Below are 26,492 nucleotides of genomic sequence, written 5' to 3' on the forward strand. Positions count from 1 at the left end.
CGAGGCACTTAAGACAGGAATCGTGTGGATCTCCTGTCGGCATCGGCTCGTGACAGGCCGAGCACAGTTTGAAACCCGGTGAACCGGGCATAGGTCCCAGCACCGGGTGCGGGGAAGGGGCTAATCCCCGAACCCCTCTTAACTATAACACTAACTTTGAACTATATACACAAAAATAACTAGAGAACTACGAGTAGCTAGGGAGGTGGAGGTCAGTAAAATCGCACTCCACAGTTCCAACGACCGACACGGCGGTAAGAAGGAACTGGGGGCGGTTGGGTCGGCAGGGGTATATATCCGGCGCCATAGCGGCGCCACTCCAGGGGGCGCCCAGCCGACCCACTGAGTGTTGCTAGGGTAAAAATCTTCTGACGAATGTGCACGCAGCGCGCGCACACCTAACTGGAATCGATATGAGCAAGCACTCAAAGAACATATCCAATCCCCAGACCTTGTTTAACGTTGGACAGTAACTGAGTTGTGCTAACACCTTTATCCTCTATAGTGCATCTAAATTAATAAAACAGCTCTCACTAGCTCCTAAAAAATATCCCACTAGGAAAAGATATATACATTGGGTTCTAGAACTTACCAATCAGACATCTTTGCCACACAAATACATGATCAAAGAGCGGTTATTTATGGTCAACAGTAATTTTTAAAAGACTCCAAAAATTCTAATTTTTTTAAAATAAGAGAACAGTTTTCATGAACCATTCTAATGAGCTAAGATCATATATATGATACTTCAGAAACAAGTTATTTCATGTGAATCTAAAAGTACTTTTAAAAACACTGAAAGCAAGTTTAAAATCTACCACTTTACACCAATATCCAATATATTAATAAAAACTTACCCCTCTTTCTATGTGAGGATGCCAAATCCAAATCAACATTTCGTCTTCCACTCTAGATTTAAAAGAATGAATATAAAACCTCATTTCTCTTTCTAATTGTACAACAAAAAGTATCTCAAGATTTAGGCTTTCTTAAAGCTTTTCAGTACTAAGTGAAATGAGACAAAGCAAAGCATTTTATTTTAGTTAAAACAATCTGAGTTTTAAATAACATGACAGAGAACATACCACATTTCTGAAGAACTAATTACTGTAACTGCCATAACTTAAAAAAAAAAAAAAAAAAAAAGGAAAGACTCTTAACAAAACTTCATGATCCACGTGAGCATGCTAGTCTGGGAGACATGTAAATCTAAAATCATGTTCCTCAGAATACTCCAATTCTTCATTTAACAAGATTTCTAAGCCTTTGAGGGGAAAAAAAACTGTAGTGCATAGCTTTGGCTGGGTAAATGTCACTATTGCTCACGAATAAGGTTCCGTGTTTGTAAGGGAGGTCACGGAAGTCACGGATTCTGTGACTTTCCCTGATCTCCGGGACTTTTGCAGGGGCTGGTGTGCCAGGTCTGGGGGCCACCTGAGCAACTCTGGCAGACTCCAGGCCAGGAGCATGGGCTGCTGCTGGGGCAGTCTCCCCCCACTCCCAAAAGCAGGAGTTTGGGTGTGAGGGGGCTCAGGGCTGGGAATTGGGGTGCGAGGCGGTGCTTACCTGGAGGGGAAGGAGGGGGCTCCCCTCACTCAGTGCCTAGCTCCATGTGCTGCCTCTGTCAGCAGGCACCGCCCTTGCAGCTGCCATTGGCTGCAGTTCCCAGCCAATGGGAGCTGCAGAACCGGGGCCTGGGGCAGAGCAGAGGCAGCACGTGGAGCTCAGGAGCCGGGTAGGGAGCCTGCCTTAGCCCTGCCAACCCTCTTCCCAGGCTGCGCCCCTGAGCACCACCACCTCCAAGTTTTAGTCAGTGGTATATAGTAAAAGTCATGGACAGGTCACGGGCTGTGAATTTTTGTTTACTGCCCATGACCTGCCCATGACTTTTAATAAAAATACCAACGACTAAAATGTAGCCTTACTCATGAACAACAAAAAAACAACCTAAACTAACCTATAATCATTTTAAAGTTCATTTTTGTGCAATCCTTTGTTTCCCCAATAGCAATGTGGGTGGTTTGCTGTGGTCTCCTCTGTATATCCACTGCAAATTCATAATGCTTCTAAGCAAAATGGTACATGTTTAAGATATCTTTTATATCTGAAAAAATATAGATGTAAGCCTGAAACTGCATAAAACATCGAGTTAGTTTTACCTACCAGTGAGTAACCCTCTTCATCTGATTCAGGCTGAGATAAATCAGATTCACTCCTTGATTTGATCAGCCTATAGTTTGAACTAGCGTGGGTTGAACGACTCTCTGCAGTAAGACTTTCACTCCTGCCTCACAAACATATGCACATAAAAGAGAAAATTATTTCATAAATGCTCTTTATAGAATACAAAACTAAAGTAAATTAGCAGTCATAAGTTGTTGTACAAAGTCTCTGCTACAAATATTAATTTCAGGGTATAATATTCAGAAACTAAACTTTGTATATGAACATAAAAAGTGTGTATACTACCTACCTGTATCACCATTAATGTTTATATCAGACACAAAAGCAAGCACTGATAGTCAAATATTGATTCAGTTGGCAACACAGCTTTATTTGGGAGAAGTCTAACGAGGATTGTCTCAAGGTCAAAAGGAGACAGAAATAAGACGTGAAAGGGCTTGCAAATGTTTATTAACACCTTCTATTAGCATACATTATTGTTCCTCAGCACTCTTACTGTTCAGCAGATGTGACAGCAGCCTGAGATGATTAATCTCCCTGAGCTCTTCGGTAAGTGTTACATGCAATAATGTTCAGTATGCAGAAATACTTAGATTTCTAGCAGAGAGGACATGGCAACAGACAAGGAAAGGCACTATATTCATTTAAGATCCACCCATTAAGTGAATTTTAAGGTCAATATGCTGAAGATGAAAGCCACTTTGACACCACCACCAGACACAGCTGCTCATGTTTTAATGACTGGACTCCCAGCAAACAGTCAAAAAGAATAAAAATGGAACTGAAATTAAAAAGTCTTCTTTATAAATTTCTATTAAAATTTCAGTTTAAATACAGTTTAAATGTGAAACAGTCTAAGAAAAGCTAAAAACACCGAGAGGCTTTTAGTATAACTATACTGGGCAGTGTGACAGATGTTAAAAAGGAAAAAGTCAAGATAGATTAAAAAAACTACATCTGTGTTACTAGCAATACCTTAGATTATTAAAATTAAATTTTTTTTAAATACACTCGACTATCAGAATTTATATTGTTTACGCCACATGCTGTTTCACTCCAATTTAGACAATGAAACTAGTTGCCTTCCTTTCTGGTTTTCATGCATCTGGCTAACAAAATTCTTTGTTTTCCAGGAAATATTTAGTTTGGTTTTTTTTAAATCATAAAAAACATTTCTATTCATATTAGGTTTTTACGGCCTGTCTATGTTATTACTTTCTTTTAAAACCCCAAATTTTGGGTATAAGCAGTGTAATCTTTACCTAACACGATATGTAAAATCCCAATACATACAACAAGTATAAACAAAAGAACAAAACAAAAACTCTTGTCAAACTAATGAATATGAATTTTTCAACAAATCAAATTATTTTAAATCCTAGATTATCTGGATTTCATTATGATGAGTCCACACAGCTATACTCAATTTCAAAAAATCAAAGTGTTTCAAGTATATCGTACTATATCTAGGTTGCCCATATCATGTTGGGTTCTTTTATGAAAAATTGAGGCACCACTTTCCCTCCAAACCCAAGCATCAGTGTTGTTTTATCTAAAGCCTTGAATTCTTTTTCTTTGTTGTCATACCCTGAGTTTACCTTCAAGAGTTATCTACTAAATTTTAATAAATATTTTTGGAAACAGCTAGAGGAAAATTAACTACTTTAAACAGTTAATGAATCCCACCTAGTCATGAGTCCAATCCCTTCAGGTGTACTAGTTGAAGGTTGCTGCAACTGTCCTTCCTCCCTTCGTTTTTGGAGCTCTTCAATAACAGGGCTTACTCCTAAGATCAACAAGGCACATCTATGGATCACAGAGTTGCATGCAGCAGTGTACACATCTTGACCCTCCGGAAGATCTGTGCTAACCCTTCGTTCCTGTTGGGACTGAGGAGGCTGATCATCAACTCTAGTCCCATTTCCAGTGTTCATCCTATCTCGATCCCGACTGCGAGCTACTTCACGGGCTGATAGGAAACATTGAAATATTTCTGTAACATGCAACACAAAAACAAGGTCTTAACTTCTAGGCAAAGCTAAATTATAATAAAATAGTCATCTTCAGTTTAGGCCAAACATTGACATCGACAATGGAAAATATAACAATTTTTTTCCTAACAGTAAAAAAAGGATCCATTAACAAGTTAACAAACAGACTAGTTACTTAGTCTAGCATTTACAATGTTAAATTTAAAATGAAGGGAACAGTAAAATCTGACATGCTGCTAATCAATTCCTTCAGCAGTACACTGTAATCTAATTACTTAAGAGGAAGCAAGAAAGGGAATGATCAAAATTCTTTCACTCCACTGAATACCTTCAAAGGTATAAACAGGAAAGCTTGTACACTGCCATTTAAAAACTCACATTTTATTTTTTAAGGTGAAAACACATCCCATATAACAATGATCAGAGCAGGCGCTGGCAGAATGCTATTCCTTGGATGCATTGTGCTTATGATAAACAAACCGCTGAAACCTCCTAGAGAAATCTGTTTATATGGTACTGTATAAAGATGGCATGGGATTAAAGTTAGGCTCAGGAAATAAGGAACAAATGCTACTAAGTAAGAGTAATAACTGGCTTTTTAAGCATGCCTGCTTCTGGCTATAACACTGTCCATCAGTGGCAGTGCAGGGTTAGCCATGTCCCTTAGAAGAGCATGACAATTAGAGAAAATGCTTCCAACTAAATATTTCTAATTCTTACAATAAACTGGTGAAACTTACTGCAGAGCATGCATCCCACTCAAAATATCCAAAACACCACAAATTCCAATGCACACCAAATTGCAGTCTAACCAAAACAAGTGCTGGTTGGTCAACATCTGTGTACTTGAATTCTTGGAGGAAAGAAATTTTCAGTAGGAAGATAAACTTTCCAATTTTCAATCAAATCTAGGTCCACAGACCAACCAATGGGATTTGCGTAGCAGTATGCACCTGGGGGATATGCAGTCATGCAGAAGAACTGATATTGGCAGTGGGGTAGCCTGTAAAATCTTCTCAAGGTCATTTGATTTTTGATCTGTTCATTTCCCTCTAGAGAAGTGGCTTTCCCTTCAGTCATATCTCTATTTCCAGTTCCAGCATCATTTGGCAGATGCCAATTTCTTTTTGGACTTGCCTCCTCAGAGGTCGCTTTGCTACGGTGTTCTCAAACAATCTTTCTCCCAAATATTTAGAGGCTAGTAGTAGAGATTTTGCCTGAATAACACCACTCCAGGATTGAAGACAACAGTGTCTGAGTAAGAGAGATGAAACCCAGAGCTCTGGCAAAAAATCGGAAACAAAAACAGCTACTGGAATTATCGTAGAGAGACACAGACCACCTGACTATAACATTTCCTGATCTTCAGGAGTACATCAGTCCATGCTAATATTTTTTGGGTATGACATGAAGCTGTCAAGGCTGTTGAAGAGGCTTCAAAATTCCTCAGAAGACATGAATCCACTTCCTCCCCTCCCTTTCAGAAGGGACTGTGGCTCCTTTACCACAGAAGAAAGAAATTTAGGTAGATAGATAGCAGGATTTGAATTACTTCACCTGGTAATATTTTCAGAACATCTCTCCTAACCATCTGGGATAAACTGGCTATTCACATTCTTTCCTAATCACATCTCTAGAGCTGTGTGGATTGAGACCAAAATCTCAGACTTGTCTCCAGAGAGGAAATACTACTCTGTGGTCTCACTTTCCTCCATAAGCTTGGTCCTTTTCATAGTCCAAACTCCGTGTTTTGAAGGTTCTTTTAATGGGAAGTCTAGGAATTACAGGGCTTTTTTATTTTAAAACCAAGAAGAATCCTAGTCTGTCTACCTGTGCTGTGGGAGCAAAACAAAAACAAGTAGGTTCTTCTAAGGGAAATCTTGGGCCCAGTCTAGTTCTATATCCCTCTACAGTGCAAACTGGAAGACCCTGTTGGTGGATCTATGGATCTGGGGATCTCTTTATAGCTCCAGCCTGTTTCTAGGAAAACAAGCCTAGACTTTTGTTAGCTTCGGGTCACTGAGAAGAATCTTCTACCAAATGTTTGGCAGGCCTCTCAGTCCTTACAAATCAACAGAAACTAGAAAACAGTCTTATCCAAGACCACCCCCTTCAAGCAAAATTAAGTCCTGGAACAGAAATGAAGCCGTTTGCTATGCAGGTTCTCCTTACCCCTTGGTCAGGGGAGCCCTGGCAGGCTCCTCTCTGAGGAGAGGGGAATAAGTCACTAGCATAGAGCATATTGGGAATGTCACGTTGATATGGAAACTGGCCACCTGACTATTCCGGGGGGGAGGGATAGCTCAGTGGTTTGAGCATTGGCCTGCAAAATCCATGGTTATGAGTTCAATCCTTGAGGGGGCCATTTAGGGATCTGGGGCAAAAATCAGTCTGGGGATTAGTCCTGCTTTGAGCAGGGGGTTAGACTAGATGACCCCCTGAGGTCCCTTCCAACCCTGGTATTCTATGGTTCTAATAAGGTTAGATGTGGCTTCATCAAAGGAGGAAAAAATACAATATTTTAATTAACAGGCTGAATATCCTTTTTAGCCTGGGCACAAGACCCAATTCAGCAAAAACTACCAAAGTTGAAGGAATTTTGGCAATTTTCTTTGCAAGCCATATTTAAATATCAACAATTATCTAGACAGTTCATGAAGTTTACAGGTGGTGGTGCAAATATGGAGTGTACTGAAAAACATACATTAGTAGTGATTACAAAGGTCTGATTAAGCAGGCTTTCAACAGCATTAGTAAATTCCAAACCAATTCAACGTTAGCAACAATAAATTTTATTCCAAACTTTAGAAGAAGAGATATTTAAAATCAGTCTGTTACTACATACATATACATATAGAAAGTATACTATATACACACACACTTATTAAAAAGTGCAGAATATTTCTTATATTTTGACCCAACGAATACACTAAAATTTTACAAAATAAACTCAGTCACATTCTGGATGTCTGAAGTAAAAACCTCTAGATTAATTTTTCATTTGTCCTTTGTTAAACAAATGTACAGTCCTTTCTAGAAACCATGAAATTGAATTCCTACATTTAATGTCAACTTACTTCCAGCTGTCATGACTTCATGCTCTCTTTCCTCCTCTTCATCTTCTTGTTCTGGATGCCCCTCTTCTCTGTCTCTCTCTGCCTGCTCCTCCATTTCAGCTTCTTCATCAATGGTCCGAGTAAAAGAATGCTCTTGAGGATCAATATCTGCAGATTCCTGGTTTTCTGACATCTAGACAAAGTTGTTTAAATTACATGGTGAAATCACTTCTCACCAAATGAAAAAATGGAATGTTGAAAAAATATTAAACACAAAAGTTTTTTTCCTAAGAAAAGGCATTAATTAGTATATTGAGTTGGACAAACATCAAATGCAGAAAACTACTATAATGCCATATTATGGCAAAGACTTTAAAAACATACAAGTTAGGAAACTGAAAGTGATGCTTCCTATAGAAACTGTTACTCAGCTCTTTTGTATATATGTAGTAGTACAATGAGGTATTTGTTTTTCGGCTCAAGAGTCAGACTTTGAAATTTCAACACCATAGCATCAACATGCCGTTATTGGGAAGAGTTCTCTCACTTTAAATAGCATATGATCCTCATAAGGTTTTATTCTATGGCCAATATTTGAGTTGGTTTAAAATTACATCCAATAAATACTGATTTTATTTTCACATTCACAGAGCTGAATTTGCAGTTCTTACACAGACAAAACTTCCATTCACTTTTAGGAAGTTAAACACACATAGAACTGCAAGATCAGATGTTAATTTATCTCACACACATGAAATGCAGCAATTTTAGGATATGAAAGACTATAGCAGGGAGATAATGATAACCATAGCCTTGACTAGTATTTCTTATGTACTTTGCACTTTAAAAGGGCCAGTTTCCCAAAGCTGAAAACAATCATCAACAAAACTGAATGAAAGAAAAAACTGCGTTTTTTTTAGATGTCCCAAAACATCTACAGTTCTGAAATCACATAAGGTGACTTCTTTAATTTAAAAAACACCCTGGTTAAAAAGGGAAGTAAAATTAGCAATTAAAATATAAATAGAAAACAGAGAGCAATGAGTACAAATTACCAGTTCACAAACAAACAATTGATAAATGAAACTAAAGGCATCAGTGAAAAATCAATGGCTAGTAGAGTTAAGGACAATGAGGAATTCTTTAAATGTTTCAGGAGCAAACAAAATCCCTAACAACGGTATAAATAAGGGCGGTAAAACTAAGTATTCAATAAATACTTCTATTCTGTATATGGAAAGAAGTAGAATGAAATAATCACATCTTTCAGTGATAAGGAAATACTTTCAAGCCCATCAGCAACTAGGGAGGATTTTAAATAGCAGCTATTAAAAATCATTTTTAAAATCAGCAGGACCAGATAATCTGCACCAAAGATTCCAAAAATATTGACAAGGAGCTCTCTGAACAATTAATGTTGATTTTTAACAAATCTTGGAACACTGGAGAAGTTCTAGAGGACTAGGAAAAAGCTAATGTTGGACCAATATTTAAAAAGTTTAAACAGTACGACAGTATCTTGGAATGCAGCAATACAGAAAAGGATTTAGTGGTTATGGTAGATAACCAACTGAACCGGAGCTCGCAGTGTGGTGCTACAGCTAAAAGAGCAAACAGGATCTTCGGATGCATAAACAGGAAAATATCACGTAGGAGCAGAGAGATGGTATTATCTCTCTAAATCCCATTAGTGAGACCATTACTGGAGTACTGCATCCAGTTCTGGTGTCCACAATTGAAAAAGGATGTTAAAAAATTGGAAAGGGTTCAGAACAGAGTTACAGAAATGATTCAAGACCTGGAAAATATGTCTTATAGTGAGAGACTTAAGAAATTCTATTTAGTTTACCCAAGAGAAAATTAAGAGTATCTTGATCCTACTTTACAAGTACCTACAGGGGGAAGGGATTTCTGATACTAGACAGCTCTGTAATCCAGCAGAAAAAGACATAAAGAGATCCAACTGTTCACAGCTGAAGCTAAACAAATTCAGACTAGAAGTAAGGTGTAAATTGAGAGTAATTAACCACAGGAACAACTTATGTAGGGATGCGGTGGATTCTCCATCCCCTGAAGTCTTTATATCAAGACTGAATATCTTTCTAAAACGAACACTAAAGCTCAAACAGAAGTTATGAGCTTTATGCAGAAATTACTAGGTGAGGTTCTGTGGCCTGTGTTATCCCAAGAGGTCAGACTATTTGATCATAATGGTCCCTTCTGTCCTTAAAATGTACTAATCTATGGGTTGGAGGCTATAACATGGTGTACATATCCCTTTCTCTCCAACTCACAGTTGCTACTTACTATCAGGTGGATAAGTTACTACAAATACCTGATGATTTGAGAACACTCCTGAAGCACATGCCACAGCTACACAACACATAAAAGCATACAATGCCTGCCTTTTAAAAGTGACAAGGTGGGGACCAACATGGCTACAACTATATTGCATTTTAAAAGAGCTTCATTTATTTTTCTTATTAAAGAAAAAAATCAAACTTACTGATTTTATGCAATGTGAAAGAACATTCAGACCAGATACATTCTGAACCTGAATTTGCCAAAAGGTAATAAGTGTCCAAAATCTGATTTACCAAAAACTGTGCATATTCTGAAGTGTCCTACTGCTTAAAACTCATTAACAGCAAAGGCTTCAACATTAATTGGTTGAACAGGCTTTGTTCTTCAGTAGTAAAATAAAAGAACCAATAAGGATATAATAAACAACCCAACTTTCTTTGTTTCATTTTAGAGCTTCTGCCCTTGCCTACATCTCTGCCATTGATTCCTCCAAATCCATTTCTCCCACTCTTGATTCTGCAGGATTTTTTTGCACATTTTCTTTTCCTATGCATCTTCTCCTCTGCCTTCAGATCTTATTTTAAATCCTTTTTTCCAAAATAGCCTCCATTTGCTAAACAACTAGTATTCTGTCTGCTTTCATTCCTTGGGCCTCAACCTTTAATTGCTTGCACTGAACTTGTCAAAGTTAGACTGTGTCCTATCTAAGCTAAGGGCTTTGTAAGGCACCTTATTCAAATAATGGGTACTAAATAAATAATGAACAACAACTTACTGAAACTGAGGGCTACTAAAAATGTATATATACACCTCTACCTCGATATAAAAAAATCTTAGCACATTATAGGTGAAACCGCGTTATACTGAACTTGCTTTGATCCACTGGAGTGCCCAGCCCTCTGCCCCCTCCCCACCCCAGATCACTGCTTTACCACATTATATCCAATTTTGTGTTATATCAGGTCGTGTTATATTGGGGTAGAGGTGTATATTCCACATTTTAATTTGAAAACATGCTTTAAAAACTTAAAGTAATTTTAATGAAGTGCAAAATTTCTAGCTGAGTGAATGAAGAAACGACTGGAAAGTGATTATACATAGAGTATATACAATATTTCATTAATAAATATTTTCTCACGATATGCAGCAAAATCCTATAATCAAGCAGATATTTTTCATTCTTACCCATCTGTCTCTTGAGGATGACCTAGTTTGAATAAGTTCCATGTTTTTGCAAGCAAGCAAGCGACTCCGAACTTTATACACACAGCGGTATACTTCTGCCAGGGCTTTGCCAGGCTGATATCTACAAAAAGCCGTAATAGAAAAATCATACCTTTCATTTAAAAAAAAAAAAAAAAGAGTATGTAAAGATTTAAACATAGTTTCAAGTTACTTGCCTGCTCTCACCACAAGCTTGACTAAGTAAATTTGTGTGTTTCAAAAGAGCTGAAAGAACAAATCTAGACACAGTATCCAAGAGTGACTCGTTACTTAAGGTTGCACTGTCCCAATCTGAAAATAAAAATGAACCATTAAAATGTACTGGGATTTCCAAAAACTAATTCTGACTATATTTTAAAACAGCAATAGTTATGAAGTTACTTAAAATCTTCTTCGCGCTAAAATTTATGCCAATTTATAAATGGATTTAATGTTCATGAAATAAACTAACAGTAGTGATTAACAAAACACATAATGCAACAAGCAAGAGGTGGATTAAAACAAAATCCTTAGAAACACCAATGAAATTTTAAATAAATCATGTTAATAATTATAGCATCATTTGCTTAAATGAGGTGTTAAGAACTAATTGAAACAAATGTTGATAGACTTGAAATATGCTTCAAAGGAGCTTTCCAGCCATACACTTTTCGTTATTCTTGACTTAAAATTTTCTATTAGAACACTATGAAGATGCAGTTTTACTTCTGGATAACTTATCTAAAGACTGTTTGCAGTGCTGTTGTAGCCGTGTTGGTCCCAGGATATTAGAAAGATATCTTTGATTGGACCAACTTCTTTTGTTGAAAGAGACAAGCTTTCAAGCTACATAGAGCTCTTCTCCAAGGGGAAGTGGAGAGGTGTTAAAGTCTTCTTCAGAGCTCTCTGTAAGCTTGAAAGCTTGTCTCATTGACCAGCAGAAGCTGGTTCAATAAAATATATTACTTCACCCTCCTTGTCTCTCTCAGAATGTATGTTAATTACTTATGCTAAATGATCTGTTCCACCCTGTATTTAGTGTGATATTCTGAGTACCTTTCCCAGACCTAAAAAAAAGAGTTCTGTGCAGCTTGAAAGCTGGTTAGTTTCACAAACAAAAGTTGGTTCAATAAAAGATATGACCTCGCCCATCCTGTTTATCTAAAAATTGAAATTATGTAAATTGCTTATTTGACCTGAAAATTACAAATACAGAAGCTGATCAGAATAATCCAAGTCTAAATTAGGACGAGTCCGTGCTTAAGGACACTAGTCTTATCTTCAAATTTATCAGTGCACAAAATGTGTCTGCTACAGAGATACTAAATTGCATTGATCAAAGCTTGAATAAAAGGAGATTCTGACTAGCAAACAAGGTTTCAAAGACATTCATTTTAGATCACTCAACTGCAATGAAATTAACTGTCACTCATATCCATATGCCCAGGAAAGGGCAATGAAAACAACAAGATTTTCCATCCTATATCTATAGATATTTAGATATATAAAGTTTATAATATTGAAACACAACAGGATCCTGAATAATACAAAAGTTACTAAATACTCATAGCAGAGTGACAGCTTGCTCTGAAGTCCCAAATGACTAAAATTGACAACAGACAGTAACTCCTGAGCTGTCTTATGAGCCTTTCTGCTGCATTTTTGAAATCACCCAGCTTGGTTACAGTTGCGACAATCTAAAAGAGACCAGTATTTATTTTTTTAAGTATTCTTCCTCTCTTCATATCTGAATTTTTCAAACTCTGTAGGTGTTTTTCAAAATCTGACTGGAAAAATAATGGTCCTTTTAAAACAGACTCGTGAAGATACAGCAATTTCAAACGCAGTAAAAAACTGCTAGTATGTAGATTAAAAATTCTACTATTAAAATCATTGCAAAACCAGCTATTACCCTAAATGCAGCTACTTTACAGTGGTACATGTTTCTAAAATCTCTAGGTCTAGACTATGCATTTATAAACTGCCCTGCAAAAAGGTAGTGGGATGTACCTGTGTCATCCCAGGTGCAGTACAGAGAAGAAATCATGACCCAGCCAATCACAATTCCTTGCCTGTTACTTCCCACTTGCTCTTGGAAAAGAAAAGATGGAGAAACAAGGGGAAATGGAGAGTAATCTGTTGCTAGCCCTGACACATGTATCCTGGGCTAGTGTGTCTGGAGAGAAGGGGCAAGGCTGCACCTATGTCCTCCATTCCTGCTCAGGAGAGTTAGTGGGCTTACTTATGTCTACACACCCAAACCCAAGGTCCAGGAAGGCCATGCAGGTGTATGTACACCAAGCCATGATCTTGCCCTTTTTAAATGCTTCAGGCCCTGATTCAGGAAGTCACTTAAGCATGTGCTTAAATTCAATTCTATTCAAGATAGCAATTAAATAAAGGCTTGAAATTTAAGCATGTGCTTCAGCCTCATCAACCTCATGTACTTAATTACTGTCCTTATTAGGGCAGCTTTCCTGAATTAGGGCCTTATTGAGAATTGCACAGATCTTGTTAATGTGTTTTGAGTGAAATTCCCATCCCTGAAAAACTTCAGTATTGTTGCAAGTCATCTTGAGGTCCAAAAATCAAACTTTTTGCAACATTTTTATTAATGCCCATTTTCACATCAAACAGTAACAATTCATAATTTTAAAAATTCATTTCTCACTTGAAAAAGAGGACGATGAAGAAAATAGTCCGTTTTTGCTACAAAACAACCCTACTATCAAGCAAACCCCACAAAATCTAATGTATTTTTCACGGAAGTGGATCAGTGCCACAGAACCAAAAAATGTATAAACCACGTTTTATACTTTTCCAATTCCATTGCAAATATTTATGCAGCCATACTTTCAATATTAAAAGTAAAACTAATCTACAAAAAGAAATGTTCACATGTATATTTGGAAACTACTTTAAATATAAACAGCAACCTATTTCACGATTAGGGCCCTATCAAATTCACAGCAATGAAAAACGCATCACGGATCGTGAAATATGATTTTCCCCATGAAATCTGGAGCCCAGCCAGGGGGTTCCTACCCTGCACAAGGCTCCAGCTGCGAGTCCCTGCCAGGGATTGAAACTTCCTCTTCCCCTGCAGGGCCTGCTCCAGGTCAGACCCACCTCCAGGATCTTCCCCGGCTGCAGGAAACTCTGCAGCTCTAGCTGTCCCTCCCCCCTGCCCCCTGCCCAGGAAGGCTGTAGCTCCAGCTGTCAGCCCCCCACTGGAATGGGAGATTGCCGGGAAAACCCACTCCGGACCTATGGTAACCCACCCCGCTATACCCTGTGACCTCACATTTGGGCTACTGCCTGTGGTGGTGCTGGCTTTAGATCTGGGTGCCCAGCCAACAGCCTTCCTCACTGGCTGCCCAGCTCTGAAGACAGTGCCCCAGCCAACAGAAGGGCAGAAGGGTAGCAATCTCACAACCCAGCAACATAGCCTTGCGACCTCCTCCCAAACAACCTTTTAGATTGGGACCCTCACAGTTACAACACCGTGAAATTTCAGATGTAAACAATCTGAAAATGTGAAATTGACTAATTTTAAAACTCCCTAGTTGTGAAATTAATCAAAATGGACCGTGAATTTGGTAGGGCCCTATTCATGATATTATATATCAGAGATTGACAACCTTTCAGAAGTGGTGTGCCGAGTCTTCATTTATTCACTTTAATTTAAGGCTTTGTGTGCTGCTAATACATTTTAATGTTTTTTAGAAGGTCTCTCTCTATAAGTCTATATATTATGGAACTAAACTATTGTTGGGTTGTAAAATAAACAAGGTTTTCAAAATGTTTAAGAAGCTTCATTTAAAAATTAAATTAAAATGTTGATCTTATGCCGCTGGCCCGCTCAGCCCGCTGCTGGTCTGGGCTTCTGTTCACCAAGGGTCTGGCAGCCAGAACCCTAGACCGGCAGCGGACTGTGCAGGGCTGGTGGCCAGGACTCCAGATCGGCAGTGGGCTGAGCAGCTCAGCCCACTGCCGCTCAGGGTTTCCATCTGCCAGCTCCTGCCAGCCGGGATCCCGGCTGCCAGACCCGCTCAGCCCATTGCCTGTCTGGGGTCCCAGCCCTGCCCGGGGTCCCAGCCCTGCCCACATACAGTGGGTACCTACCTTCTCCCTGGTTCTGGCCCATTCTCTTCCTCTCTCTGCACTGAACTGAGGGTGGGAGTGGACTGAGCACAGGGCTGGGGGTGAAGGGTCTGGCCAGGAGCTAGAATGGGGGAGGGGGTTCAGGGTTGGGACAGGAGGTTTGGGTGTGGGGCACTTACCTGGGCAGCTCCCATTTGGTGCGAGGGGTGCAGGTGGGAATGTGGGGTGTGTGTGCAGGAGCTCCCATTTGATGCTCAGGGTGGGGGTGGGGATGTGGGGGTGCAAGAGTGAGGGCAGAGGAGAATCAGGATGTTGGGGGGTACACAGGGGGTGCAGGGGCTGAGTATGTGGGGGGTGCAAGAGTGAGGGCAGAGGGCTGGGGGCCCATGAGGGGGGTACAGGTGTCAGGGCGGGGGGGGGGGCTGAGTATGTGTGGGGGTGCCAGAGTCAGGGCTGGGGTCGTGGGGGGGGGGGTGTGAAGGAGTCAAGCAGAGGGCTGGGTGTGTATGAGGGCGTTACAGGGCTCAGGGCAGGGGCCTGGGGGGGGTGCGAGGCTGCGGGGCTCAGGGCAGAGGTCTGGGGTGTGTGTGAAGGAGGGTCAGAGCGGGGGCTGGAGGGCATATGCCCCTATTCCACCACCACCCTTCCCCAAGGCCCTGCCCTAATTCTTCTCTGCCTCCGTCAGAAGCAGCGAGCACAACTCTGCTCCTTCCCAACCCGCTCCCTCACAAGGGCCATCAGCTGATTGGCCAGCAGGGAGGGAGCGATGGAGAGGCAGAGGAGGGGCAGGAACCCAGCACACTACAGGAAGAAGCAGGGAAGCTGGCAGGACCAAGCTTCTGCCCCTGCGGGGGGGGGGGGGGGGAGAGAAAGAGAGAGAGAGAGTGCGCAGAAGACGGAAAAGAGCAGGCCAGGCTGGGCAAAATTTTAATGGCACTCTGCAGACAACCTGAAAGAATAGCTCTAAGGGGTGCAAAGTGACCCATTCCTCTCAGAACCCTATGGATTTCCCAGCTCAGGAATTCGTTAGTTTTCCAAGACACCATGGAATTCAACATTCAGCATTCCTTCAACCAAATTCTCCATTTTGCTGCAAACAGATGCCCAATATTTTATTCTGTCCCCTGCCTAGTAAGCCTCTGCCTGCAATTGCTTCTTATTATCCAGCTTTCCTCACAAGAAAGTGTTACACGATAACAGCACATACTCAATGTCCTATTCCATGGAGCTAGTTGGCAGGAGCTAGAAATGGAGTGTAGTTTGCAAACACTAAGTAAAGGCTGCCAGAAATGTAGGCTGGCAACGTAGGCAATACAAAGCGTCAAAAGAAGGGTACATATTTTGTGGGAAACACTTGTGGAGTATTTGTTCTTGTTTTTTCTTTAATAAAAAAAAAATCAAAATTTTATTGATCCGCTCTACCAGAAAAAATAGATTAATTTTATAACAATGGTTACTTCCAAATATGAGCCATAGCTGTGTCTGTTTGTGTAAGTGTGTAGTGACTGGACTGAATGGTATTACATGGTAACACAATTTATACCATGGAAGTTAGAGATTGTTGTCACAGAGTACACAAGGCCCGGCTGAGGATGACCTGAAGCAAGCAAGTAGCTTGGCAACAGAGTTAATAGTCTGAACACTGTAATGTCATTATTCTGCACATAAAATTATCTTCCAGGTTTACACGATATGTAGAAGTCTCTTACTTCTGTTTTCATTTTCTTACCTTTACTAACAGCATAGTCTTGCATACTGAGCCAGAGACTACGGGCTGGCTCTTTTGTACAACCCAAGGCCAAATCAACGAAGATACCAATCTCAGGTCGCAGCTTATAATCAAATGGCTTCTGTTCCTCATTTCCAGAGAGGGCCACTTCTAACAGGGAACTCATGCATTTGTCTAAAGTAAGGGAAATATTTAGGTTTTAGATTCTGTTGATTTTGATAAGCACATACATTTACTACTTTTTGCACGCTATTGAAGGGGTAGAAAAAGGACATCCCAATGATCACTCCATCATCCCACAAGGAAAAACCCTATCACCCCTGCTCATTCTATTCCTCAGGATAGGGAATCTCCCTGCCCCCAACTATCAAGTGATCACACTGTGCAGAGGCCACCACCCATACTCAATGTCATAGCTCAGTATCAGGACTCCTGCTCCTCCATACATTTTACAGGGAAATCCAGAAAGAAGAATGACAGCCATCCCAGCAACTCCACACTAGCTCTGCATGTGTTACTACTATTGCTGTATAGTCATATAGGTGCTCAAAGATTTTACTATAATAAAGTAAAAACTGAGTTATCCAGCATGTTGGGGAATGGGGGGTACCGGTAAGTCAAAAATTCCAGTTAACTAAGAGGGAGCTAATTCGGGTGCGGGACGGAGCCCAGGGCTGGGGCACGGGCTCTGGAAGGCAGTTTGGGTGCAAGAGGGCACTCAGAGCAAGGGCTTGGGTGTGGGAGGGGGTGCCACATCCAGGCAGCACTCACCTCAGGCAGCTCCCTGCAAGCGGCAACATGTCCCTGCTGCTCTTAGGTGGAGGCATGGCTAGGCAGCTCTGTGTGCTGCCTCCGCCCGCAGGCGCCACACTCCCACAGAACACAGTTCTCAACCAACAGGAACTGTGCAGCCAGCACTTGGGGCGGTGGCAGCACACAGAACTGCCCTAGCCATGCCTCCAGGGATAAGTCACTGCTTCCAGGGAGCCACAAAGAACCAGGTGGGGAGCCTGCTGGCCCTGTGCCAAGTGGACTATAAACTGGACTTTCAATTAAGATCAGAAATGCTGGTTTATAGAGCTTTCTGGTTTGTAGAGTGCCAAATAACACAGCTTTTACTGTACTTTCCTTTCACAAATTATGTACAAGGAAGACAATCCTTTTTGACCGTAAATATGAATGTTTAATGCAAACGGAAATGGGAAATAGTACATCCAAGTTGAAATGATACAACTCAGTGAAAAAAGAAAGCTTGTTCTTTTTTTCCCTTAGAAAGTCTGAAATAGTTGATTTTTCTGTTTATAAACATAAAGCTCCTACACTGATTAAGCACTGGAATAAACTGCCTAGGGAGGTTATGGAATTTCCATCACTCGAGATTTTTAAGAGCAGGTTAGACGAACACCTGTCAGGGATGGTCTAGATAATATTCAGTCCTGCCACGAGTGCAGGGGTCTGGACTAGATGACCTCTCGAGGTCGCTTCCAGTCCTAAGATTCTATGATATGCTAAAGTTTATATTTACTTACAAACATCCAATTTCTTACTTTTTCATATTAAAATATAAATAAATCAGAGATTTCAAATGGCAAACCATACAGCACAGATCTTCCTAAACCTGATTAGACATTTCAGAACTGAACCCAAAGATTTACCATATATGTTTTGGTGAAACAACATTTATGCTCATTTAGCTAGAATCTCCTTAAAGGGGGAAGGGGGAGGGAGGTATAGCAAAACCTAACAAAGATACATTATTTCTTATAAGAAAGAAATATAAAGATTACACATTACACCAAATCTTACAAACTGTATACACAATTTAATATACTACAACAAAGGAATAAATTTACAGAGCTTAACTGATGGAAAAGTTAGGCCAATATTTTAGAATACAAAAACGGTAGCTATTTGCAAATTTTCTTCTTTTCTTCTTCCTTTCCATCCACTCCTAGGAATCCACAGGATGAGACTTACTTCTCATAGCCAAGACCACCCTATTGTCAATCTCAGTCCAGAGGCCAAAAGCATAAATTGGCTTGGAAAGAAACACGCTTTTATAGCTCTCTCTATTCTAGGGATATTTTTCAAAAGTTTCTCATTATTGTTAAGACGATTCCATCAATTGCTATAATAGTGGGTGCCCTAACGTAGATGCTCTGCCACCGTTTTAAGTACAGTGTTTCCTAATCCTGCTTAGACCAAGTGTAACTGACACTCTACTTAAAATGGCATCACCTATACAGGGATTCCTAATATTGCTAAAGTCACTGGGAGACACTTCAAGACAGCTAAAAAATTTGCATACGTAAGTTCATGAAGGCTGGAATTAAAGATCTAGATCTCCTACTGCCTGCTCTTCCATCATCTCCAAAAGTCTGTGAGGATGGCAATATCCAGGCTTGAAAATGTGGCAAAGTTAAACAACAGCAATGAAAAATTATAAAAACCTACATATAGTAAATTTACATTTAACATTTTAGCAAACTACCTAAATGAGGAATGTCCATTTCCACTCCATCACTGAACAGTGGTGTTTTCAACCAATAGGCTGTATCCTGTTCCTCTGGGGACACGTGGGATCCCTGAAGCATTCCACCAAGACAGCGTCCAATAAGCAGAGCTACCGTTCTCTCTAGATCAACAAGCCATACCCAAGATTGGGCCGGCTGTGGTAAGGGCACGCCAGCAGGATCAATTAGTTCAGTTCCACCTAAAGCATTATAAATAAATAGTCAAAATAGATTTGGTTTTCTATTCTGAAAAACAAACTGGTACAAAACTCAATAATCTGACAGAACATATTGCTTTGGCAAATCCTACCGAAAAACATATGTATATTGCTGTAGATACTCAGGTAACTTTTTGGGAGATAAGTATTTTAGATCTTATCATTCTCCTTGAATATGTCCACATTACTTACTTTTTCCCCAACCTTCCATGTATAAAAAAAGATGGTTGAAAATACTGCAGCTTTACTATCATCTTTCCATTTATGCACTGCTCTGGTGAGAGCAGGTACAAAACTCTTTTTTAGTTCCGCTAGTAATTGATTACTTTCATAATGGTCTTCCAATTTTGTAATTAATTTCAAAGTAATGAGAAAACTCCTTTTGCCTCTTAGCTATTGTATTCACCTTAACACAGTCCAAAAGATATTCCTCTGTAAATCAGTTTGGGGTGTTTATTGTGAAGACATTTTGAGTGTTTTGGGACAATTTTAAAAAATATATTGTACCCATATGTCATCATCATCTTCAACTCATACATGGCTGAATTTCTTTCCATAAAGTTGTCTGTTGAACTGATTAAAAAATACAATTCCACTGCTTTTAACAACTTTGTCCCATATTCTACTCACTCATGATTTTAAAAATTGCTTTAGTAAAACCTGTGTCACATGTTGCAAATAGCACTTCTCCAAAAAGCAGCAAACATTGTCATATATAATTTGATTAGGAAATTATTCAACGGCTTGCAAATAACTATAACAACTCCCCTTCCCAAAATCCCTGCCATTTTCCCCTCCATTTTCTATTTTGGAAGGAGCATAAATATCTGAGAGCATTTGTTCAGAAAAAAGTAAGTGGGCAATCTTGTCTATTAAAATTAATTTTATCAGACTCCATACCAGAAAGCATTAATAATATTAATAATTATAATAGTATACTATATAAAGGCACAGGAGGAATAACAACAAAAGCAAAACATTTTCATGCATTACAGACTGGGTATTCTAACACTAACCCTACATTCCTTGTGCACCTGAAAGTCTCACTAAAGTCAAAAAGAATTAGAGACACGTAGGATCAGGTAATTTGTTTGTAGTGCAAAATAATTAGTTTACAGCAAGGTACATTAATAAATTTTAAAGGTTAGAGGGGAGGGGTACTGAGACATTTTGAGATTAAAAGGACACAAAATAAACAGTTTCCAATTTATAGAACATATTTACCTATTTTAATTTTAACTTGCTATTTTGTTCTTTTTCAGATGAAAAATGCTACTTACCATGAAGCGGCCACTGTAATTCCTGATCTTCTAATAGGGCAGCAGCGGGTAACAGTCTATTAAGGCGATCAAGAGGTGGCAACAGATCTAGCAGATAACTCAATAAAGGCCGGGCCACTGACACGGGCAGTAACAACAATGAGTTAACAATCTGGCACAGCATACTGCCAGCTGCAGATACATAAACTACATCTACAAGGAAGAAAAGGGAGGGGATGTGTGTTTATGTTAAACAAATTACAGCGCTTTTTAAATTCAGCAACCAAAAATGTCTTAAAATATTAAATAATTAAATTCTGTCCTTTTATTTTTAAATGGTTTTGGCAAGAAAAACATCCCAATTGTCCTTCACAGTATGAAATCATATAGAATAATTAAACTTTTAAGTAAAATGTCCTATGAAAATCACCTTAAAAATGTCTCTCTCAAGCATATTTTATTAACAAGTGTTCATGAGAATAAGGTGCATACAAACCCCTAATTTGTAAAGTTTTCAAAATGTACCTGTTTTGGGTTTTTTGTTTAATATACATCCTCTTAAAAAATCATACTTGACTAAAATATTTTTATGAACTTTGGTCAACTATTGTGACTACTACAACAAGCATAACTAAAAGTGATTAGAGATTTAAATATTCTCCTTAACTTTATCTACATGTTTACTTTATGTACAATGTGCTATCAAATGTATCATCCGTTTGACTGCTGCATCTGTACAATTAGTCAATTTCCCGTTTGATCAGGTTTTGCCCCTCACAGCAACAAGGGACAGAAAAACATTTTAAATGTATTGGAATCTAAGTAAACAAAAATTGTCAAGGAAACTCAGAAGCAGTTGTAGTACCTGAAGTTACTTTAAACTTTTTTAATTAGTATATTTCAAGTTCGTGGTACCTCTTTAAATTTGACCTTTTTAGCAATATATACCTCTTAGTTTTTCCCCAACACTGCCATTCCAAGAACTTTCCTTAAGAAGAGTTGCAGAACGTGAATAGATATCTGAAGCATGAGGCAGTAAAAGCTGGAGGTGTTTGTGTAGCAGTGCCACACTGCTAGAATTCTGGAAAAAAGAGAAACTACTTATAACAAAATAATACATATGTATTTTAGAAGATTTCATCACATATTAGATTGTAACTTTCAAATACACATTATTTGAATCTTATCCTATGTAGATGCTAACACACTGAAGAGGAGTAATGTTGTATTTCCAGAAGATATGACCAAAACCCCCATGTACCTCACTAACACTGTTGATATGACAATAAGCCAGCAATTGTTTCTGCAGTGAGCACAACAGCTCATGAAGATGAGCAGGCTGGCTGTTTTCAGATGATGACGTCCCAAGTAAAAACTTATCACTATTCTTTTCCAATTCTCCGAAGGCTTGATCCTAATTAGACAAAAGGAATAATCACATACTGTCCATTTTCAAATATTAAAATACTCTTAGCATCTTAAAAGGAAACTCTTTCACCTCCTAATATTTACGGCTGGGATTTACAAAGGAACCCAAGAAAGTCAATGAGAACTATATGTTCCTCCTCTAATGTTTCTTCAAGAGACCTGCAACAGGAACCTGCAACCAGCCTCATTTCTCCCCTAAAACAGGACTCAAACTAATTTACTATCCCTAATGCTAAGGGTCCAATATTGTTGTTGTAATACTTATCGTTGTATTTGACTTTTGTTTATATATAGTTGCTCCCAGATGCAGGATGGTGCCCCAGGCAGATGAAAAGGGCTCATAAATCCTCCCTCCAGGTTTGTTTGAGCCAGTGGGCTTCCGCTGCACTCTTCTATGCAGCCTGTCAGCTGAGAAGCTCCTCTCCCCAAACCCACCAGGAGGCTGAGCACCCACAGGGCGGTGGGGGAGAAGAGATGGGCAGTCCTTGAAAGGTTCTTGGAGTTCTTTTCCCTTCTGGCTTGTAGCCTTCCTATGTCTGAGGCTATGGGATGGACAGGTGTTTGTAAGGCTCTTCCCTAAAGGGCTTGTCTAGATAGTTAGTACATGACAAGATGGGGTGTAAATCTATAGTGAATGAGGGTGCTGTGCACTAAGTGTCCATGTGGATCCTGCTACTGCATGGACAGTTAATGCATGGAATTCTAGCACTATAGATTTACACTCTAGCTTGCTGTGCACTGTCTGTCCATCTAAGACAAGCCCAGAGCAGTTTAGATTCAAGGAGAATCACTACCAAACTTTGTATCTGAAACTCTGCTAGCTTTTTTTTCTTTCTTTCTGAATTCTTATGTGAAAATTGAACTGATATTTTTCTTCCCTTCCACTCCAGATTAGACAGTGAAAAATACTAATCATGTTAACGTGTTCTTCTAAACCTGTGTGCCAGTAGTCAGCCCATAACAGATTTTAAAGGGCCAGTTGCCTATCTCTGGATATTGTGGTTCATGGGGAAATTTTCAAAGGCACAAAGATGAGTGTGGTGTCTAGCTCCCATTAATGCCTGTCTGTCCCTTTGTGCTTTTGAAAATCTCCTCCTTAGAATAGAAATACTTGACTGTATAACAGCAGTCACAGTGACTGCTATAAAAATCTCAGTGATTGTGATTTCAGATGTGTCCAAATTTATGTAGACTGGGATTTTCAAAGGAACCTAAAAGAGTAAGGAGCCCAGTTATTTTACCCAAACTAAAGAGAAATTTTTTTAAATAACTTGATTATTACTATAAAAAATTAAAGACAAGCCGTAAACATACCGTGTAAAATCCTAAATTTCTTAGCAGAGTCTTCATTAAAATTTCAGCTAGATGAGTATCTGGATGGCTGCTCTGGACACCATATGTTTGATCAGAGAGGTTTCCATAGCCAACACATAGTGAAGAAATTTCTATTGCATCAGATGGTGAACTATAACCAAGTAGCGAAGCTACATGGGTATGATCTTGTAAACTCGTCAGAATAATATCCAACTGCATTCTCTAAAGGAAATAATTAGATAGGAACAATTGTTCTTGTTAGACAACAAAGTAATGAACTTTAAAAAGTGAGAAAATTTTTCCTAATGTTTTAACTATTAAAACACTTGGGTAATGTAACCACCTGCTAATAAAGTTTGATGATTAGTTTTCACTGCAGATTTTCAAAGAGAGGCACTAGATATATCTACTGGACTAGATGATAGTGTAAAGCAGGGATGGGCAAACTTTTTGGCCTGAGGGCCACATCTGGGTATGGATATTGTATGGTGGGCCATGAATGCTCACGAAATTGGGGTTTGGGTACAGGAGGGGGTGAGGGCTCTAGCTGGGAGTGCTGACTCTGGGGTGGGGCCAGACCCTGCTCCCCAGCAGGAGCTCCCCAGAGGGCCAAATGAAACCGGCTGGAGGGCTGGATGTGGCCTATGGACCATAGTTTGCTCACCCCTGGTCTAAAGATACCTAGGAGAGAGAATTAACTCAATATTCCCATCATTCGGGGGACAGAACAGATGTTAGACTAAAAAGTCCTCTCCAACCCAGTCTTCAGAAACTGTGGCTAACAAATTCACAATGCTCTTTATAATGACTTAGCAAAATGACAGTGTAAATGAAGCTCAAGCAGAAAAAATTCAGTAAATTCGTTGTATTGTGGTTTCTCTCGCAGTATACAAGGGTTTAGTAAAAGCCAGAATGGGTAAAGGAAATTGTTTTTAAACATTTTTCACTACAACAGTTTGGTATACTGCTCATGTCATATAATTTAGAATGTAAAATCTTCTTTTAGTCTGTAGACCATACTACTTTTGCAAACTGCATAATCAGTGTCAGACAATTTCCAGGCATAACGAACAGTTACATTGTTAAATACCCTTGGTGTCATCTCAGTGTGTTGGAAATGGATTTTACAGAGTTTTGTAAAATTCTTAATGCATTAATAAATAAGGTATCCATGCAGTATGCCCACCATTTTAGTTTATTCTGTCTGTAACTTCCACCTTGTCACAGATTATTCACTTGAATCAGGGCAGCCTTTTGAAAGCCAAAACTGCCCATTAAACTGCCTATATTTAACCCAGCCAAGCTTCACTCATGTAACTGTATAATATTTTAACTTATACCATGCTTCTATCTTTTGACAAATCTCATACTTGAGTTTTAATTCCTTTGACCTGAAGGTGAGCATTGCACTAACAAAAGTATACTAATGTGGATGTACTTAGGAAATCCTTAAACCTATCCCAATGCCGTTGTTCTGAGGTGCTCCACACAGCTGGTCAGTATACATCATAATCAGTACAAATTAACAGAGGATAAATTAAATTATAAGGAGTAGCGAAAGCTCCAGTTTACTAACTATTATACAAGAGGTAAGGTTAGATGTCACAGTGGTGCCTTCTGGCCTTATAATCTATAAATCTATGACGATATCAGGGCTCTTAGTTTGTGCTGACCCTAATGTACTATACTTTAAAAAATAATCTTCCAGTTTTGTTAGAATTCACACTCATAATTCTGACATCATTCTAATACACTACATACTCCATTGTACGCAAGTTTAAAAGCCAGAATTATCCTATGTGAATGGATCCAAATGACAGCTGCCAAATGTTATTTTAAACCTAAGGCTCAAATGCTGAAGACCCATAGCTCCCATCCATTTCAAATCAGGGAAAGGTCTTTTTGTTCTGGTCTGTAGCATGCCTAACACAATAGGATCCTGATCCATGACTAAGGCTCCTAGGCACTATAGTAATAAATAAATAAAAACAAATAAATAAAATGTGTGTCTTTAACATCTTCTCTCTTCCCACTTTATGATCGGGTGAGCAAGAGGAATGTCTCAATAGGATATTCCCCACTCCTCAAATGAAGCACTGCTAAGTGTAACTTCTCTGCTCAGCAGTGACTCACCAGGACGGTTTTTCTTCTTTCCCACAAGCAATGAAGGACAGGTATGCAGAGAACCTGGCCTAAAGCACATTCTTCTCCAAGATACCACTGTTGCCTATGCTCACTCATTTCATTAATGAACGTACAGGCTCTTTACCACTGCAGTTTGGTTATAAACATTTTGGAGATGGATAGCCATCCACACACACTGGACAGCTGTGATCTAGGCTCATGGACTACGCACCAGGTAGGGAGTTAAAATGTTTATTCTGTTCTTGATTCTACAGTTGACTTGCTGCATGACACTGGGCAAGTCATCCAACCTTTCTGTGATCTCAGTTACTCACATTTGTAAAAACAGGGACAGTAATACTTATCTACTTGTGGAAAGTGCTGTAAAATCTATGAATAAAAAGCATTATACAAGTATTCTGATTATTAGTACAGAACCACATGATCTAATTCCAGCACTTTTCCTTATTTTTGAAAAAAGGAACTTAAGGCACTGGCAACATAAGATTTTTAAGTTTACACTATTCAGATTTTTTTTAATTAGATTGGCTCTCAACAGTAATTGACTTTCAAACTGCTCCAGGCGCATCTTCTAATATAGATGTTCACATAATTACTTTCAAAGGGTGACACAGTTTTACAAGGCCTTACCTGCCCCTTTGATAAGCTCTCCCATCTATCAGGGCCTTGGGGTAGAAGAGAATGCAGCAATTCCATTCTTTCTCGCAATGGAGGCAGTAGCATAGTTGCACCTACTGACAGCGTCTCAATTACAACCTAACATGAAAGAGATGGGGAGACAACACTTTATATTTTGAAATATTTTTGTATCAACATAATGGCATTTAAAAATAATTACTATGATTTAAATCAAAGATATCTAACATATCTAAATAATTTAATTTAGAATAATGTTCATTCTAACAGCTGCAGTCATATAGTGATCTTGTACTATGGGAAATGACAATTCAACTTCTAGTGCTCATTAATCTGCTGATTGCAGCAGTAGCTTTCTGGAGATAAATTCTAAGAGTTAAGTTCTGTTTAGTTACACTGGGATAAACC

General features: G+C 39.2%; 1 protein-coding gene across 12 annotated transcripts in view; it reads right to left on the reverse strand.

Moving 5' to 3' along the window:
- HERC1 (HECT and RLD domain containing E3 ubiquitin protein ligase family member 1) overlaps positions 1 to 26,492 on the reverse strand; it is a 266,405-nt gene that overhangs the window by 154,590 nt on the left and 85,323 nt on the right. For 11 of the 12 annotated variants that reach the window (XM_030576953.1, XM_030576956.1, XM_030576954.1 and 8 more), the window contains exons 13-25: positions 26,079 to 26,204; positions 23,304 to 23,525; positions 21,823 to 21,975; positions 21,510 to 21,642; positions 20,583 to 20,774; positions 19,063 to 19,284; positions 16,572 to 16,745; positions 10,936 to 11,050; positions 10,721 to 10,841; positions 7,253 to 7,424; positions 3,871 to 4,177; positions 2,164 to 2,284; positions 858 to 909 (exon numbers count right to left, since the gene is read on the reverse strand). In XM_030576953.1, coding sequence (XP_030432813.1) covers positions 858 to 909; positions 2,164 to 2,284; positions 3,871 to 4,177; positions 7,253 to 7,424; positions 10,721 to 10,841; positions 10,936 to 11,050; positions 16,572 to 16,745; positions 19,063 to 19,284; positions 20,583 to 20,774; positions 21,510 to 21,642; positions 21,823 to 21,975; positions 23,304 to 23,525; positions 26,079 to 26,204 — 2,110 coding nt within the window. The remainder of the gene's footprint in view (positions 1 to 857; positions 910 to 2,163; positions 2,285 to 3,870; positions 4,178 to 7,252; positions 7,425 to 10,720; positions 10,842 to 10,935; positions 11,051 to 16,571; positions 16,746 to 19,062; positions 19,285 to 20,582; positions 20,775 to 21,509; positions 21,643 to 21,822; positions 21,976 to 23,303; positions 23,526 to 26,078; positions 26,205 to 26,492) is intronic. The other variant, XM_030576957.1, reaches the window with a different exon arrangement.

Source organism: Gopherus evgoodei, chromosome 10 (genome assembly GCF_007399415.2).
Source record: "Gopherus evgoodei ecotype Sinaloan lineage chromosome 10, rGopEvg1_v1.p, whole genome shotgun sequence".
Classification (NCBI taxonomy): Eukaryota; Metazoa; Chordata; order Testudines; family Testudinidae; genus Gopherus; species Gopherus evgoodei.